This window comes from Stenella coeruleoalba (genome assembly GCF_951394435.1).
Source record: "Stenella coeruleoalba genome assembly, chromosome: 8".
Taxonomy (NCBI): Eukaryota; Metazoa; Chordata; class Mammalia; order Artiodactyla; family Delphinidae; genus Stenella; species Stenella coeruleoalba.
In genome coordinates this window covers 69,489,118-69,506,025 of record NC_137154.1, presented here as the reverse complement: position 1 = coordinate 69,506,025, position 16,908 = coordinate 69,489,118, and the positions used below count along the sequence as shown (strand labels likewise).

Sequence of the window (16,908 nt, the reverse complement as noted above, 5' to 3'; positions counted from 1 at the left end):
GATCCTACCTCAACATAATAAAAGCCATAAACGACAAACCCACAGCAAACATCATTCTCAATGGTGAAAAACTGAAAGCATTTCCTCTAAGAGCAGGAACAAGACAAGGATGTCCACTCTCACCATTATTATCCAACATAGTTGTGGAAGTCTTAGCCATGGCAATCAGAGAAGAAAAAGGAATAAAAGCAATCCAAACTGGAAAAGAAGAAGTAAAACGGTCACTGTTTGCAGATGACATGATACTATACATAGAGAATCCTAAAGACGCCACCAGAAAACTGCTGGAACTAATCAATGAATTTGGTAAAGTTGCAGGATAGAAAATTAATGCACAGAAATCTCTTGCATTCCTATACACTAATGATGAAAAATCTGAAAGAGAAATTAAGGAAACACTCCCATTTACCATTTCAACAAAAAGAATAAAATACCTAGGAATAAACCTACCTAGGGAGACAAAAGACCTGTATGCAGAAAACTATAAGACACTGATGAAAGAAATTAAAGATGATACCAACAGATGGAGAGATATACCATGTTCTTTGATTGGAAGAATCAATATTGTGAAAATGACTATACTACCCACAGCAGTCTACAGATTTAATGCAATCCCTATCAAATTACCAATGGCATTATCTATGGAACTAGAACAAAAAATCTTAAAATTTGTTTGGAGACACAAAGACCCCCGCATAGCAAAAGCAGTCTTGAGGGAAAAAAACGGAGGTGGAGGAATCAGACTCCCTAACTTCAGACTATACTACAAAGCTACAGTAATCAAGACAATATGGTACTGGCACAAAAACAGAAACATAGATCAATGGAACAAGATAGAAAGCCCAGAAATAAACCCATGCACCTATGGCCAACTAATCTATGACAAAGGAGTCAAGGATATACAATGGAGAAAAGACAGTCTGTTCAATAAGTGGTGCTGGGAAAACTGGACAGCTACATGTAAAGAATGAAATTAGAACACTCCCTAACACCATACACAAAAATAAATTCAAAATGGATTAGAGACCTATGTAAAACCAAACACTAAAAAACTCTTAGAGGACATAAATCACAGCAAGATCTTTTTTGATCCACCTCCTAGAGTAATGGAAATAAAAATAAACAAATGGGACCTAATGAAACTTCAAAGCTTTTGCACAGCAAAGGAAACCATAAACTAGACGAAAAGACAACCCTCAGAATCGGAGAAAATATTTGCAAACGAATCAACGGACAAAGGATTAATCTCCAAAATATATAAACAGCTCATGCAGCTCAATATTAAAGAAACAAACAACCCAATCCAAAAATGGGCAGAAGATCTAAATAGACATTTCTCCAAAGAAGACATACAGATGGCCAAGAAGCACACGAAAAGCTGCTCAACATCACTAATCATTAGAGAAATGCAAATCAAAACTACAATGAGGTATCACCTCACACCAGTTAGATTGGGCATCATCAGAAAATCCACAAACAACAAATGCTGGAGAGGGTGTGGAAAAAAGGGGACCCTCTTGCACTGTTGGTGGGAATGTAAATTGAAACAGACACTATGGAGAACAATATGGAGGTTCCTTAAAAAACTAAAAATAGAATTACCATATGACCCAGCAGTCCCACTATTGGGCATATACCCAGAAAAAAAACGTAATTCAAAAAGACACATGCATCCCAATTTTTATTGCAAGACTATTTACAATAACCAGGTTATGGAAGCAACCTAAATGCTCTTTGACAGATGAATGGATAAAGAAGATGTGGTACATATATACAATGGAATATTACTCAGCCATAAAAAGGAACGAAACTGGGTCATTTGTAGAGATGTGGATGGACCTAGAGACTGTCATACAGAATGAAGTAAGTCAGAAACAGAAAAACAAATAATGTATAACACAAATATGTGGAACCTAGAAAAATGGTACAGATGAACCAGTTTGCAGGGCAGAAATAGAGACACAGATGTAGAGAACAAATGTATGGACACCAAGGGGGGTAAGCGGTGGGGGATGGGGGGTGGTGATGTGAAAAAAAAAAGGTAGGGGAGGGGTGGAAGTAAGAGAAAGTCTTTCCAGTGTCTATGCAGCAAACCACCCCTAACAATACATAATACATATGTAACAATAGGATAGAAGCTCCAGCTCTTATGAGTCTTAGAAGATGCAATTCATGCCCAAGGAACAAAGCAGGTGGGTGACTTCAAGGGGCCATCCACAGGAAGCAGCCTCCGGTTTAGCTTGAGTGCACTCATTAGAATGCCCAAGTTGTTGGGTCGTATATTGTATTTTTAGTGTATCTTCAGGGTGACCCCACTCTGAGTGACTGAGTAATCACCACGCCTCAGATTCATCCTCAACCTACATTCCAACATTTTGACTCAAGCTGAGGATGTGTCTATTTCCTGCTGTGAAGGAATCCAGTGGGGTTGGGAAGTGTCCCATTAACTACTGCTTTAAAGACAAAACGTTTACATTGCCAAGGCCAGGGGCAATACCGTGAAGGGAGACACCTTCCATAGGCAGGTGAGATCAATCATTGTCAGAACGAACCTGCCTGTGGAAATCCTCTAACCAGTGCAAAGGTGGGATGCCAGTTTAGATTCCGAGGGGTTTGTAGCTCACTGGGGCTGTGCAGCTCACCAGCATCTCTGTCCCCCACAACCTGGATCTTTTAGTGGGATTTTTTTTCCCTTCCATTCAACCATCGAGCAGTTGTTGAACCTCTACTGTATATGGGACATTAAATTAGAAACTGGAGTCAAGATGTATAATTCTCAGTCCTTGTATTCAAGAGATTTCCCATCTGGTTGGGAAGACAAAACATAGGCATTGGTGAATGAATAGCAACACCGAGTTTTCTATATTAAGGGACAACTAACCGTATAGAGCCCAAATGTCTGAGTGTGTGTTGGGGGGATGCAGGATGAAGACGAGCTGCAAAGTAACATCAGCAGAGGGTGTGGTCAGAGCAAACATGTGAGATCATGTAGTCACAATAAGGACAAATGGTGCTGTCTGAGCTTGAGATGGACTGAGGTTCACCAATGAGAAAACAGGACTAGATTGGGACAAGTGCCACGTGGCAAAAGGAAGGGTGAAGATGGCAGTTTCGAGTTGCAGCTCGGGCACAGCCACGACCTTAATCAGATTAGTAGTTTTTGAAGCTATCCCATCCAGTGATGCGCTCCTCTACACCTTGCTCACCCTGGTTTCCCCCTGGCATCCCCTAAGTCTTGAGTTCCCCCTTCTCCCACTTCATTTCCACAGAAGCCCCCCAGGCACCAAATACACATAGTAAAGGGAAAAGAGAATGAGCTTGAATTCCAATGCCTGCCTTGATGTTGTGAAGTCTTGGGGAAGTGACTTAACTTCTCTGAACCCCAGTTTCCTCAGCTGTAAACCGCTGACCATGGCAGAGCCACTGCGAGGGGTAAATGAGATGTGGAGCCCCATGCACAGTGTCTGGGAGAGTTAGCGCTCAATCAGTGGGAGTCAGGGGAGTTATGATCGTTTCTGGCAGAACTCTAACTAGAAAAGAGGAAAATGTGACCACCTGAGGTCTCTTTCCCATGGATATCCTGCTCTCCAGAGAACCCCTCAAGACAGGAGGGCTACCATGAAGACAAACATTTCCTGAGCGCTAACCCAGTGCCCGGCACCATATCTGAGCATTTACATATCTCCTGATACCCACCCTGTGGTGGGCTGATGATGGCTTCCAAAGATAAATTGACATCCTAATCCCATTATTTGGAGAAAGAGTCCTTGCCGATGTAATTAAGTTAAGGATTTTGAGATGAGGAGATGATCCTGGATAATCCAGGTGAGTCTGAAATGCCAGCAAAAGTGTTCTCATAAGGAGGAGATAAGACACACACAGAGCAGAAGGTGATATGAAGACGGAGGCAGAGATTGGAGTGATGCCACCACAAGCCAAGAATTGTCAGCAGTCCCCAGAAGCTGAAAGAGGCAATGAGTGGATTCTCCCTTAGAGCCTCCAGAGGGAGTGTGGCCCTGCCAACATCTTCATTTCAGACTTCTGATCTCCAGGACTGGGTGAGAATAAATTTCTCTTCTTTTAAGCCACCTAGTTTTGTGATAATCTGTTCCAGCAGCCACAGGGGATGAATATACCTTCCCCCTCATGCAAGGACTGTCATTATCCCCATCTCACTAATGAGAAAATTGAGGAAGGAGAAGGAGAAGGAGAAGGAGAAGGAGAAGAAGAAGAAGAAGACTCAACTACTTGCCTAGTAAATGGAGCAAGAATTCTAAGCTTCTCAGTTGATGCCAGAGCCCCACACTCGCCAGGAGGCAAGGCTGCCTTGGCATCTTGTTAGACCACTTGGACTACACTTGGCTAAGGAAAACTTCCCTGGGCCTCCTGGTCCCCCTGACCAGGGCAGGAGATCTGTCACCCCTATACATGGCAGGGAAAGCTTTAATGACAATCCCTGGAATATAGTAAGGACTCAAGGACAGCTATTATATTGTCTTTGAGTTCTCTCAAACCCCACAGACCTTGGTGTCCCACTACCCAGAGGTGAGAAAGGGAAGAGGGGGACTAAGATGGTGTTCATGAAGGATGGGGAAAAGGGAGAATTAGGGAGGGGAAGGTGGCAGGGACTGCCAGCTGCCTTATATTCTTGCTCCCTTTCTTAGTAACAGAATCAAACCCTGCTTTTATTCAGGCCCAAAAAAGCACAAAACTAAAAGTCTATATTTCCAAGTCCTCTTTGTGTCTTTGAGTATCCAATGAGATGTAAGTAGAATTGGTTGGGTGGGGTTTTCATGAGAGCCCTTTAAAGGGCTGATGCAGCGGAAACTATGGCCCTTCTACCTTTCCCCTTTCTCTCTTCCTTCTTGGATAACAGGCATGAGGGCTGAGTCCTAGCAGCCATTTTGTGACCATAAGCTTCCTTGAGGAGTAAAGTCGCATGCTAAGGATAGTGGGTCAGAAATATAGAAGGCCTCTGAAATCCCATCATGCCACCTGTCCCACCAGCCTTAGACTGGCCACCTCTGCATTTCTTTCATAAGAGTATATCAAACCCTAATTTATTTAAGCCACTCTAGTCTTGTCTCTACTGGCAGCCAAAAGCAATCACTAACTGATATAGCAACCCCAAGAGATTCACAAGGCATCAGGCCCAACACATGATTTTTTCTGCTGATAAGATAGAAGTTGAGATTTGAAAGTCATCATCTGTCTAAGACCAAGCGCTAATGAGGTGAGATCCTTCTCTTTATTTCAAAGCGTATAAAAGCCTTTCTCTTCCTCTACCTGCTTCCCTTCAGTTGGCTCTTCTTTCAGGTAAACATACAGGGACTTCCCCATCCTAGGGCCTGCTCATAGGGGGTGTTCAAAAGCCTTTACCGTCAACTGGGCTGCCACAGTGATATGGCTGGGTAAACTCCCTTAACAGACCCTAACTTGGGGTTTGAGTAGTCATCAGTTTCACTCGTGTCCAAGTATGGGTCTGCCCGTGAGTTAGCACCCACGAAGACCCCTGCATTTCACTGGGAAGAAAAACAACCTGCTTGTGTGTTGGTGGCCTAAGGAGATCTTGGTGAGAATTGTAACTTTAAATAAGGTGATCCACTCTGGTTCCATTAAAGACCAGGCTTTACCACTGAAGCACAGTCACACCTTAATTAAGCACTTTATGAGCAGGACTGGCAAGAGTGAATCAAATGCTAACACCATCCCCAGGCAAGTCAAAGGAGCCCTGTGTCCCCATTAAGCCCAATGGTGAAGAGGAGGAATATATTCATCAGGAGAAAAATTTTCTAAATAGAATGTAACTCCTAAATCCTATATTTTCTAGGAAACATCCATGCTTATAGTCTCAATTATGTTTTTGACCCCTATGATCAAGAAAAGGTACCAAGTGGAAAGTTCAATGGCACCATCTGATGGCTATCATACCTTGGTGAAATGATTTCAATTTATTTCTTATCTCATCCTTGTGAATCAGGATTTATTAGGCTCTTGGCACTGCCTAATTTTGGTTTCCAAGATTTTTTACATCACTGAAACTTTGGCACTCACCTTTCTTTCCCCCTAATTTTTGCCCATTCCCCTTATTCAAAGATAAAGCAACCAGAACAACTAAATTGACAGTGATTAGTTCTTACTTTTTGTGTGTGTGTGTGATCAGTAAATAGCAATTTTTTTAACATCTTTATTGGAGTATAATTGCCTTACAATGGTGTGTTAGTTTCTGCTTTATAACAAAGGGAATCAGTTATTCATATACACATATTCCCATATCTCTTCCCTCCTGCATCTCCCTCCCTCCCACCTTCCCTATCCCACCCCTCTAGGCGGTCACAAACCACCTAGCTGATCTCCCTGTGCTATGCTGCTACTTCCCACTAGCTATCCACTTTACGCTTGGTAGTGTATATATGTCCATGCCACTCGCTCACCTCGTCACAGCCTACCCCTCCCCCTCCCCATATCCTCAAGTCCATGCTCTAGTAGGTCTGTGTCTTTATTCCCATCTTACTCCTAGGTTCTTCATGATCTTTTTTTTTTTTTTTCTTAGATTCCATATATATGTGTTAGCATACGGTATTTGTTTTTCTCTTTCTGACTTACTTCACTCTGTATGACACACTCTAGGTCCATCCACCTCACCACAAATAACTCAATTTCAGTTCTTTTTATGGCTGAGTAATATTCCATTGTATATATGTGCCACATCTTCTTTATCCATTCATCTGTTGATGGACACTTAGGTTGCTTCCATGTCCTGGCTATTGTAAATAGAGCTGCAATGAACATTTTGGTACATGACTCTTTTTGAATTATGGTTTTCTCAGGGTATATGCCCAGTAGTGGGATTGCTGGGTCATATGGTAGTTCTATTTGTAGTTTTTTAAGGAACTTCTGATTCCAAATGACCGGCCTTTCTCAGTCCTCCATGGGTCACTGTCACTGACAAACTCTGTGTAGGGAAGAGGGGTTATTTTACATATGCTGGGCCTTCCTCTCCACCAACAGAGCACTCATCCTCCAGCTGCAGAGGTGACTGGTGTACATCAAACCACTAGAGAGCAAAGCAGGGAGAAGGAAACACTGTGTCCAAGGCCAGATAAAGACACCAGATAAAGCTCCATGAGGGGTTGGGAAGGAAGCTGATCAGAATAAGCCAGGGCTGTGGGGAAAAACTCTGTGGGTGAAGTGAAGAATTGGAGACTGTTCTTAAAGAATAGGGAAAAAAATGAATGGGTCAATAAAAATATAGAATACTTCAAAAATTGTCACATATCCCCACTCTCAGGCTTTCTTCAACTCTGATTTCTAGGCTGAACATTTGCAAATCATCTCTCTCCTTGCACTGCAAAAGATCTTTCTAGAACTGGCAAGTAAGGTAAGATGTTTTTCATTTGGTTTTGAAAGTTATGTCTAATGCCTTAGAATTATACTTCTCAAGTGACTTTAAGGATTGTGTTTCAACTCCCTTGCTATACAAAGTAAGGAAATTGATGTTCAGAGAGATTATGTGACATGTTCAAGGTTACACAGCAGGTTGGGGGCAGAGCAAGGACTAGAAGTCAGGGCTCCTGGTTTCTAGTCTAGGCTCTTTCCACTCGTAATGGAATACTAGGCACCCGGCTGTCATGAACTTCTAAATATTGGGCACTTTCTGGGTGTGAATATCTAACCAGCAGAGAGTCCTCAGAAGTGCTGTCTACATCCTGCAGAAGCTAAGAGGCATGGTCACATCACCCAAGATGATTCGTTGCTCTGGGGGAAATGGCACAATGCAGAGCACACATAGTGAACTCCATACTTGTCCCATAATCGTGACATCTTCACATATGTCACCTGTGGCACCCATGACACTTGTGAACCATGGCACCTGAGACATGTGTCCTGTGGTCTTCAAGCAAGAGTCAGCAGCCAACCACAACTGTACCTTCTTAGAAACTTGCCCTGAGCCACTGGCCACGTGAGTAGCACTTCCTGGCATGATTGTTGCTAAAAGCCAGCACGCATCACATCCTCACTCAGGCTCCCTTTTAAGAGTCAGGAGTCTGCCCCGCATAAACATTGCTCCTTGACACACCAGAAGGGAACCCTTGGGGACCTTGGCATTACAGGTATGACATCTAGTACGCCAGCTTCTCCTAAAGGGCAGGAGTACTCCTCTATGGAACCACAGCATTGTTAAACCACCTTACTCTAATCTGATGACAAACGGTGTTTTAGTCATGCCTATTCTCTTTTTTTTTCTTTTCTTTTTCACCATAACTATTTTCATACATTTTATTGTAATTTCTTCAAAGCACCATCTTCTGGCTGAAATGATCTACAGAGATCCCCTAACTTCTTCCTGCACCCAGCCTTGTGAAAATGGCATTTTAGTATTTGAGTATTTAAAGTACTCTGGGTTTTTAAACAGACTCCCAGACATAGAAAACAAACTTATGGGTACCAAAGGGGAAAGGTGGGGCAGAGGGAGGGATAAATTGGGAGTTTGGGATTAATATATACACTATATACACACTACTATATTTAAAATAGATAACCAACAAGGACCTACTGTATAGCACAGGGAACTCTGCTCAATTCTCTGTAATAACCTAAATGGGAAAAGAATTTGAAAAAGAATAGACATCTGTATATGTATAACTGAATCACCTTGCTATACACCTGAAACTAACACAACATTGTAAATCAACTATAGTCCAATATAAAATAAAAATTAAAAAAATAAAGTACTTTGGGTTTTTGAATGAACCCAGGTAATTGGTTTGGTCACTGACATCAGTGATCATTTTCAATGTCTTTCTGGAAAGAGTGACAAGTGAGACTAAACCTGCCCTTGGTAAAGAATTGGGTCTTTCTAGAAAGTTCTTATTAATGGAATCCCTGACTTCCCTCAAAGTTGAGTTTAATTCAATGGGAAAGGATCACCTTTGCCAGGAAAAGGTTGCATCGTGAAAAAATATTGGCTCTGAAGTCAAAGCAATGTGAGTTTGGTGCTGCCTTTTACATTATAAACAAGTACTTAACTTCAGAGCCTCAGTTCCTTGTTTGTAGAGTGGGAATAATAACATCTGCGAGCAGTAATGAATTAAAAGTCTCTGGTGCAATCACTGGGTCAGAGTAAATGCTACCAAACAGCTATACTGGCACGGGCATTTCAGGAGAAAGACAGAATTCTGTGCATATGGAAATGTGTCCAACATCACATTGCGCTTAAAGACTACACTCACTACCCTCAATGCACACATCTTGAATATTTTCCCGTCCAATAGCTGCTCACAGTGATCATTTTTCTATTGATGCCTTTTTGAGGACAGCAGAGCTCTATTTTCAGGGAAAGCCCCTGGCAGTTAGGAGGGTCTTTCAACCCCATATCCATGTGTCACAGTACAAACTACAACCATCAATTGTCAGCAGATGTGAGATTGAAAGAAGTCAAGAGCATTCTCTGGAAATAGCCCCTGGACATTAAATTTCCTGGTACAAAGCTTAAGGAAAAGTCTTTCTTGGTAGCCTGGCTGGCATGAGCATCATCCTTCTTGAATAAACAAAACATGACTATGCCTCTTTTGTGTTGTTAGAAAACCTGGAAGCCGTGTGTCCAAGCCAACTGGGTCTTTGGTCTTTCCCCAGGGCAGGGGGACCTGGCATTTAAAGACATGCTGGCAGACCCCATGAATCTTAGCAACTAACCTCATCTTTAAAAAATGGAACTTGGATTTGAATGCACTGGGCTCTGCCTATCAAGAAAGGAACAAGCATCCGAATATATGACTATTTGCCAAAACATCTCAAAAGATGTTCTAAGAACTACAACGTTGAAAATGTGCACGACAGTTCTGTAGCCAGCAGGTGATTTCAGAGGGAACTCCAGGGAGCAAATGAGAGATTTAAGACACAGCACTCTGGGAGGAAGAGGGGTAACAAGCGTTATTTTCTGCAAAAATAAAAAGTCAGGGACATAGAAGACTGCAGCATCATCTCACCCAGCTATGCCCTGGGCTCTGGAGATAAATACTGCCCTCAGATTGAATGAGCTGGGGCTGGAACAAACCTCTCACCAGCAAAATAAAGCCATTTCTAAGTGGATTCAAGGAAACTCTTAAAATACCAGCCAAATCTATTATAACTGTCCCCCTTTTTTAAACGTTACAAAACAAAATGTAACTACCTAGAGCATACTTATCTCTAATTATGACGTTTCATTCCAAAAATAAAAACTAAGAAAACATTATGTGTTTTAACAGTGAAGAATTCTTGAAATTCCTCAAATTTTTATCCCAAGTTTTAAGTTTTTTTTTTAACACAGTGAGTCCAGAACCCCTGGAAGTTCTTAGTGGTACCTAGTGAAACTTGTCCATATAGAGAGTAAGCCATTATTCAAAACACATGGTTTTGTACATGGCTCTTCACAGACGAGGCTGTGAATAGATGGAGCTAAGAATGTCTCTTCCAAATTACACACTCGCCCATGCAAGGGCTCTCCAAGCAAACACAAAACCCCTCCTGTTGATTTAGGTCAACTCACCCCCACTGTAGCCACCCAAGGTACACAACCTTCCCCAAGCAGATTCAAAAAGGAGCCAAACCTGGGAGTCTATGGGGACCCCAATTTCACTCACTTGTCTTCGGCGAAACTTTTCCCAGTAATAACGTTCTTTCCTTGGGGTACATAGTTCCAGTATTCCTCCACAATCCCAATGTGGTATGTTCTGGTAACTGCGCCAACCATCCCAGACAGACCCAGGAATGTAAGGAGAAGGATGCAGCCAGCTGGCCGCTTCCGAGGCATTTGTGGATGTAACTCAGGCAAGCAGCCTGCACAGGAGACAACACTGCCTGTCCCTCCCCCTCACTCAGAGCTAGTTATAAATAAGGAATGGACAAGGTTCAGCTCCTCCTACTTGGGTAGTTTGGGGTTGGGACAGAGGCTGACAACTTGTATAAGCAAAGCAAGCTCCATGGGGTAGCTGCTATGATGACCAAACTTTTGCCAGCCATCCTAGTAATGTAACTGGCTTATTTATTTACTCTCCAAACCAAGCAGACTTGTTTCTGTAAGGTTTTGTGCTCTGCTCTGACATTAGTCTTTCATCTTTGCCAGGAATGTCAGTACAACAAGTTGGGCTGATGGCTTCCCCCTGCTTTCTCTTTTTTTCTCTACACCTATTACAAGAACATATTAAAATTGGAAAACTGGGTGGGTCTGCGTGAAGCATCAGGAAATAATCCCAAGCATTAAAGAAGACTTCATCTCTGTCGAAAAGGCAGAGGGAGTGATGTACTCATCCTCCACCTTCTCCAACTTTCATGAGGCTTTCATGTTTCATGAGGCTACACGAAACAATCAACTCACATCATACAGTTTATAACAACATTGTAAAACCTCACTAATTCTCCATTGCTCGTGCACCATCTTCCCCAGAGGCTCTCAAATCCCATCAGCAAAAATGAGGCACTCAATCGCCCAGCTCAGCCAAAATTTTAGAGGCCATCACCCCCAAGGGCAGAGAGCTGCCTTTCTTAGAATGAATGAAAATAATAAGGAAGAAGTACCCTTCAGGCACATGAAGAAAAAATTCAGTAGCAGGTCTTAGGGTCAAAAAGGTGAAGGGATGCTCATTCTTCTATTGATTCTAATCTGTGACCTAGAATCTCCGTGTTGAAAGAGACCTCATCCAACCCTGGAAGAGAGCCAATCTGATTCCCATGCAGAGTTACTCTTGAGGCAGCAGCCATGGAATGAAGGAGACAGCCTCCTGGCTGGGCTTTGAGGTTAGACAGACCTGTGTCTGAATCTAGTCCTACCAGTTACTAATTTAGTGGCACTGAAGAATAACTTGACCTCACTAAGTCTGGGTTTGTAAAATGGGGATGGAGGGATTGTTAAGAAAATTTAAAGGATGATATAGGAGCAAATCTAGATGAGTTTGGGCTTGATAATTTTTTAGATAAAACAGCAAAGACATGATCCATGAAAGACATAATTGATAAGCTGGACTTCAAAACTAAATTTCTGCTCTGTGAGAGTGAAAAGAATGAGAAGAAAAGCCACAGACTGGGAGAAAATACTTGCAAAATACACATCTGATAAAGAACTGTTATCCAAAATATACAAGTAACTCTTAAAACTCAGCAATAAGAAAACAAACAACCTGATTAAAAAATGGGCAAAAGACCTCGACAGACGCCTGGTCAAAGAAGATATACGGTTGGAAAATAAACATATGAAAAGATGCTCCACATCATATGTCATTAGGGAATTAAAATGACAATTAAAATGACAATGAGATGCTACTACACACCTATCACAATGGCCAAAATCTGGAACACTGAAAACACCGAACGCTGGTGAGAATGTGGAGCAATAGGAACGCTCATTCATTGTTGGTAGGAATGCAAAACGGTACAGCCATGTCAGGACACAGATTGCCAGTTTATCATGAAACTAAACGTACAGTGCACATTAAATACTCTACAATTTTATTTGTCAACTGTACCTCAGTAAAACTTTTTTAAAATCCCTAAAATTTTGTCATCTGATAGCAATCACATTCTTTGGTATTTACACAAAGGACTTGAAAACTTATGTCTAGACAAAAACCTGCACAAAATAAATGAACAGTAGTTTATTTATTCCAGATAACGGAATATTATTCAACAAAGAAATGAGCTATCAAGCAATGAAAAGACATGGAAGGACCTCAAATGCATATTACTAAATGAAAGAAGCCAATCTCAAAATCTACATATTGTATGATTCCAACTAGATGACACATGGGCAAAGACAAAACTATGGAGACAGTAAAAAGATCAGGGATTATCAGAGGTTTGTGAGGAGGCAGGGATGAATAGGCAGAGCACAGAGGATTTTTAGGGCAGTGAAACTACTCTGTATAATACTACAGTATGTGGTGGATACAGTCACTATACATTTGTCCAAACCCACAGAATATAGAACACCAAGAGTGAACCCTAAAGTGAACCCGTTATCATTGGGTGATAATGATGTATCACTGAAGGTTCATCGATTGTAATAAATGTACCACTCTGGTGGGGATGCTGATAATAGGGGCGCTCAGCATGCGTGGGGGAAGGAGGTGTGTGAGAAAACTCTGCAGCTCAGTACTGCCGTGAACCTAAAACTTCTCTATAAGAGTCAAATCTGTTTTTTTAAAAGAAGATCTGTAAAGATGATGTCTGCAAAGTGCCTACCATACCCACAGAATAGGTTTGCAATAAATGTTAACGTCCTTATTCCTCATCTACACCCTCTAAGAGAGCCTCTGCCTCAGCCCGTGTTATAACAGATGCATTTTCACCAACATTCTTCTGTTTTCTTTCCCAGAGTCCCATCCACCACACCTCCCACTAGCCTCAAGTAAGAGAGTTCTTTCTCTTTAAATTGTAGGTGTGCTATAGATATACCATAGCGTGGGTTTTGAGTTGACATCCATCTTAGCTAATAAAATACATGCTGAGTATCTTGTTTCATAGCCAAGCTCTTAATAACTTTGATTTATTGATTTGCTTTTATGTCAGGACACTTGTACAATAGAATAATTTCCATAGCACATTACCCTTTAACTCAGATCTATTCTTTAGTATAAGTTTGGAAGCTTTGTGTGAGTTCGTCGCTTTAATATCCACTACAGAGGAAGGATTCACAGGGCGAACCTGAGCACGACCTCAGAAGAAGTAGGGCTTCAGGAGTTCTTGGAATTTGGAAATGTCCCAGAACAAATAGCTTTTTGTTTATACCCCAGAGAAGCAGACTATTTTGGGCCAAACAGGCTTGACGTGGTATCAAAAACTTCATTAGGACATATTGCACACAATTCTTGTAGACGGGAGAACCAGGTATAAATGACACAAATCAAAAACACACAGTTAACTTTTCTACTCAGGATACTGAATGCATATAATGAAGACCCTGAGGAAGGCATCACCTAACTTCTGATTCAAAATGAGGCCCACAGAGAAGACCCAGAGCACGGGAGGCGTTGTAGCCAATAAGACGAGTGCACTCAATCCATTTGAAGCAGAGAACGTGGTTCCTGAGGGGCAAAAGAGCCAGGGAAAGTTTACTAAAAGTGATGAAATAAAGTTCTAGAAATTTCTCTGACTTTCTTCCTTATTCTAGGACAATAGCATCTGAATTACCTAAGAGCTGAGGAGCAGAAAAGAAAGGTGTGTGAGTGAATGAATTGTTCCTGTAACACTCATTTCTGAAAACCCACTGCTGATTACAAGGCGTCATGGACAATGTTGAGAGTTTGATTAGGAAGTCTGTGAGTAATAATGTGAACAAATACTTTAAACTCCATTGGACACTCTTCAGACATAAATAAAGCAGAGAAATGCAACATTTATAAAGCACCTACTATGTGAGATGGACAGTCCAGGTATTCACTCCCTGATTTCCTCAGTATACTCACCAGGTTTAAGACATGGTAAATCTGATGCCATGCAACAATAGGACCATATTATATTTCTCTGAAACATACTACAGGATACTTAGAGAATAAAACTTTTAGTGGGAGAAGCCAATTCAGATAAATAGTATTCCAGCTAGCCTTAGCTGAGGTGTCATTTTAAGTAATAAATAAACTGTGAATGACAAAATTGGCTGTCCCATTCTTTAGACTTTTTGCGTGTGTTAAGAGAAATATTAAATACTCCTTAAGAGATTTTCGATATTCCAAACTCCAACCAAAAGCTTTCACTGGTCTAGCCCTCTCACTGCCCTGCCACAGTAGATCATGGCTCTTCAACCTCCTTGGGTCCCGTAGTTTCTTTTTTTTTTTTCGGTCCCGTAGTTTCTTGATGGGATCTTTTTATTTCTCACCTGGAGGAACCTTAGACCTTTCTAGTTGCTCTCACAGGGCCCAGAGTGATCATCCTGAATGGAGATGGGACCAGGTTTCTCCACTGCCTGAGATTTTTCAGTAGCTCCCCATGGCCTTCAGGATAAGGGCTGATAGCTTTGACTTGACTTTCAAGACTGGTCCTGATCTGGCTCCTAGGGACTGAAGCCCTCTCCTCAACATTTAGCCCAGGCTCTCATCATCATCATCATCATCATCATCACGGCAACCAGTTTGCCCTTCATCTGTGCTCCCATCATCACTTTGTGTGTGTCTTTGCCATAGCATTTATCACACTCACATAGTGCAGTAATCATCTGTTTGTCTGCCCTCCCACACAACACTCATCAGAGGCTTCTTATGGGCAGGGACTGAGCCTTGTTCATCCCTGTGTCCCCGGTGTCTGATGTTAAATGGTGAACCAACGCATGCACAAATGAATGAATGAATATATTAGATGCTACCAGTATGTACCACATGTGTGTTATGTGGTGGTTTCTATGCTAAGCCCTTTACGTGTATTATCTCATTTAATTATAACAACATCTCCATCCATTTTATCCGTTTTACAGATGAGGAAACTGAAGTTTAGAGGGGTTCCATAATTTTCTCAGCACCCCACACTGGTAAGCGGTAGAGTTTGTGAGACTCCAACACCAGCATTTCTACCCAGACAAAGGAGAAGGGGGACGTCAGAGCTTATGGCTTCCTGCTTTATACTACTGAGTGGGACCCGCTCTCCATAAAGAAATATGAACCAGGACTGTTCAAGGACCTGTCCATTGAAGGAGGATCCCCAAATGCCACCCCACCAGCCCAGTTCATGCACCCCTGACAGCCAGGGAAAGTCCTAATTATTACAGAACACCCAAACATGCCATTCTGCTTCATCCCTCCTGTTCTGACCCTCCACCCACTCCACGTCTCACCCGCACTAAATTCCTCACCGTCCTCCTGAACCTTCCTAGGCTCTTCCTCTGGGAAGCCTTCCTTGTTTCCTGCTACACCCACCACACCTTCCCTCCCATGTGTCCCTCCTCTGTGCTTCTTCTGGACTTTGCATACATGCTTATCCTTGTTTATACAATCATTTGCTTACATGTCAGTCTTCCTTACTAGGCTCTAAACTCCTTGAGAACAGGGTCTGACCAGCCCTCAACACCTCCCTCCTGCTATGCCTGAAGTCCTAAGGCTTTACTAAAAGAACTCACTGCTCAGGGCCTGCTCCAGCCTCCACTTGCCACCCCTGGGTCCCCCATCTCAAAACTCTTGCTCTCCTGAGACTCTCACCTGCCCATTCTTTTTGCACCATCCACTCACCTGGGATGGGGTTTTGCCCTCCCTCCTCCCCTCCCTTCCTCCTTCCCACCATCCTATCTTCCACTCATGCCTCTGCTCCAAACTCTGAGGTCTGAGAACCAGTCCTGCCTCATCCCTACATCCAGTTCTGTGCTCAGGCCCCTTCATATGTGGATTGGGAGATTTGAAAGGCATCCTGTTCATCTCTGCATCCTCAGTGGTAAGCACAGAACCAGTGGTTAGCAGTATGCACTGAGGAAAAAAAGGGAATAACAACTGTAGCATTTACAACACGCCACGCAAGGTACTAAATGTTTTTCATACATCATTTCTTATTCCTTACCATCACAATACTCTATGAGGTAGACATTTTTGTTCTTGTATTGCAGGTGGGAAAACTAAGGTTTGGGAAGATTAATAACTTGCCCACGTCACACAGCTAGAAAATAGTAGAGCCAGGATTCAAACCACGGTCTGTCTGATACAGGAGCCTACACTCCAGACCACCACACTGGACTAAATGAAAGCCAAGGCCAGTTCAGGAGACCATTCCAAGAAAGGAAACATGAGCAGTATACAGAAATTTCTCCAAACATAAACATGACCTACAATTTTTAAAGAAGCAGAATGTAGAATGCACATGGACAACCACTCCACCAAACAAAGGTCCAGTGATGAAATCATTCATTCCACTATTTGAAAATATTTGCTGAGCACCTACTTTGTTAACTGTTCTAGT

The 16,908-nt window shown here is 42.2% G+C and overlaps 1 protein-coding gene across 1 annotated transcript in view; it reads right to left on the bottom strand.

The window, feature by feature from the left end:
• Positions 1 to 10,795, bottom strand: part of HEPHL1 (hephaestin like 1) — a gene marked incomplete at both ends in the record, with an annotated part of 90,571 nt that extends 79,776 nt beyond the window's left edge. The window contains one exon of the mRNA XM_079928744.1: positions 10,626 to 10,795. Within this exon, the coding sequence (XP_079784870.1) occupies positions 10,626 to 10,795 (170 nt within the window). The remainder of the gene's footprint in view (positions 1 to 10,625) is intronic.
• Between the last annotated feature and the right edge of the window lie 6,113 nt (positions 10,796 to 16,908).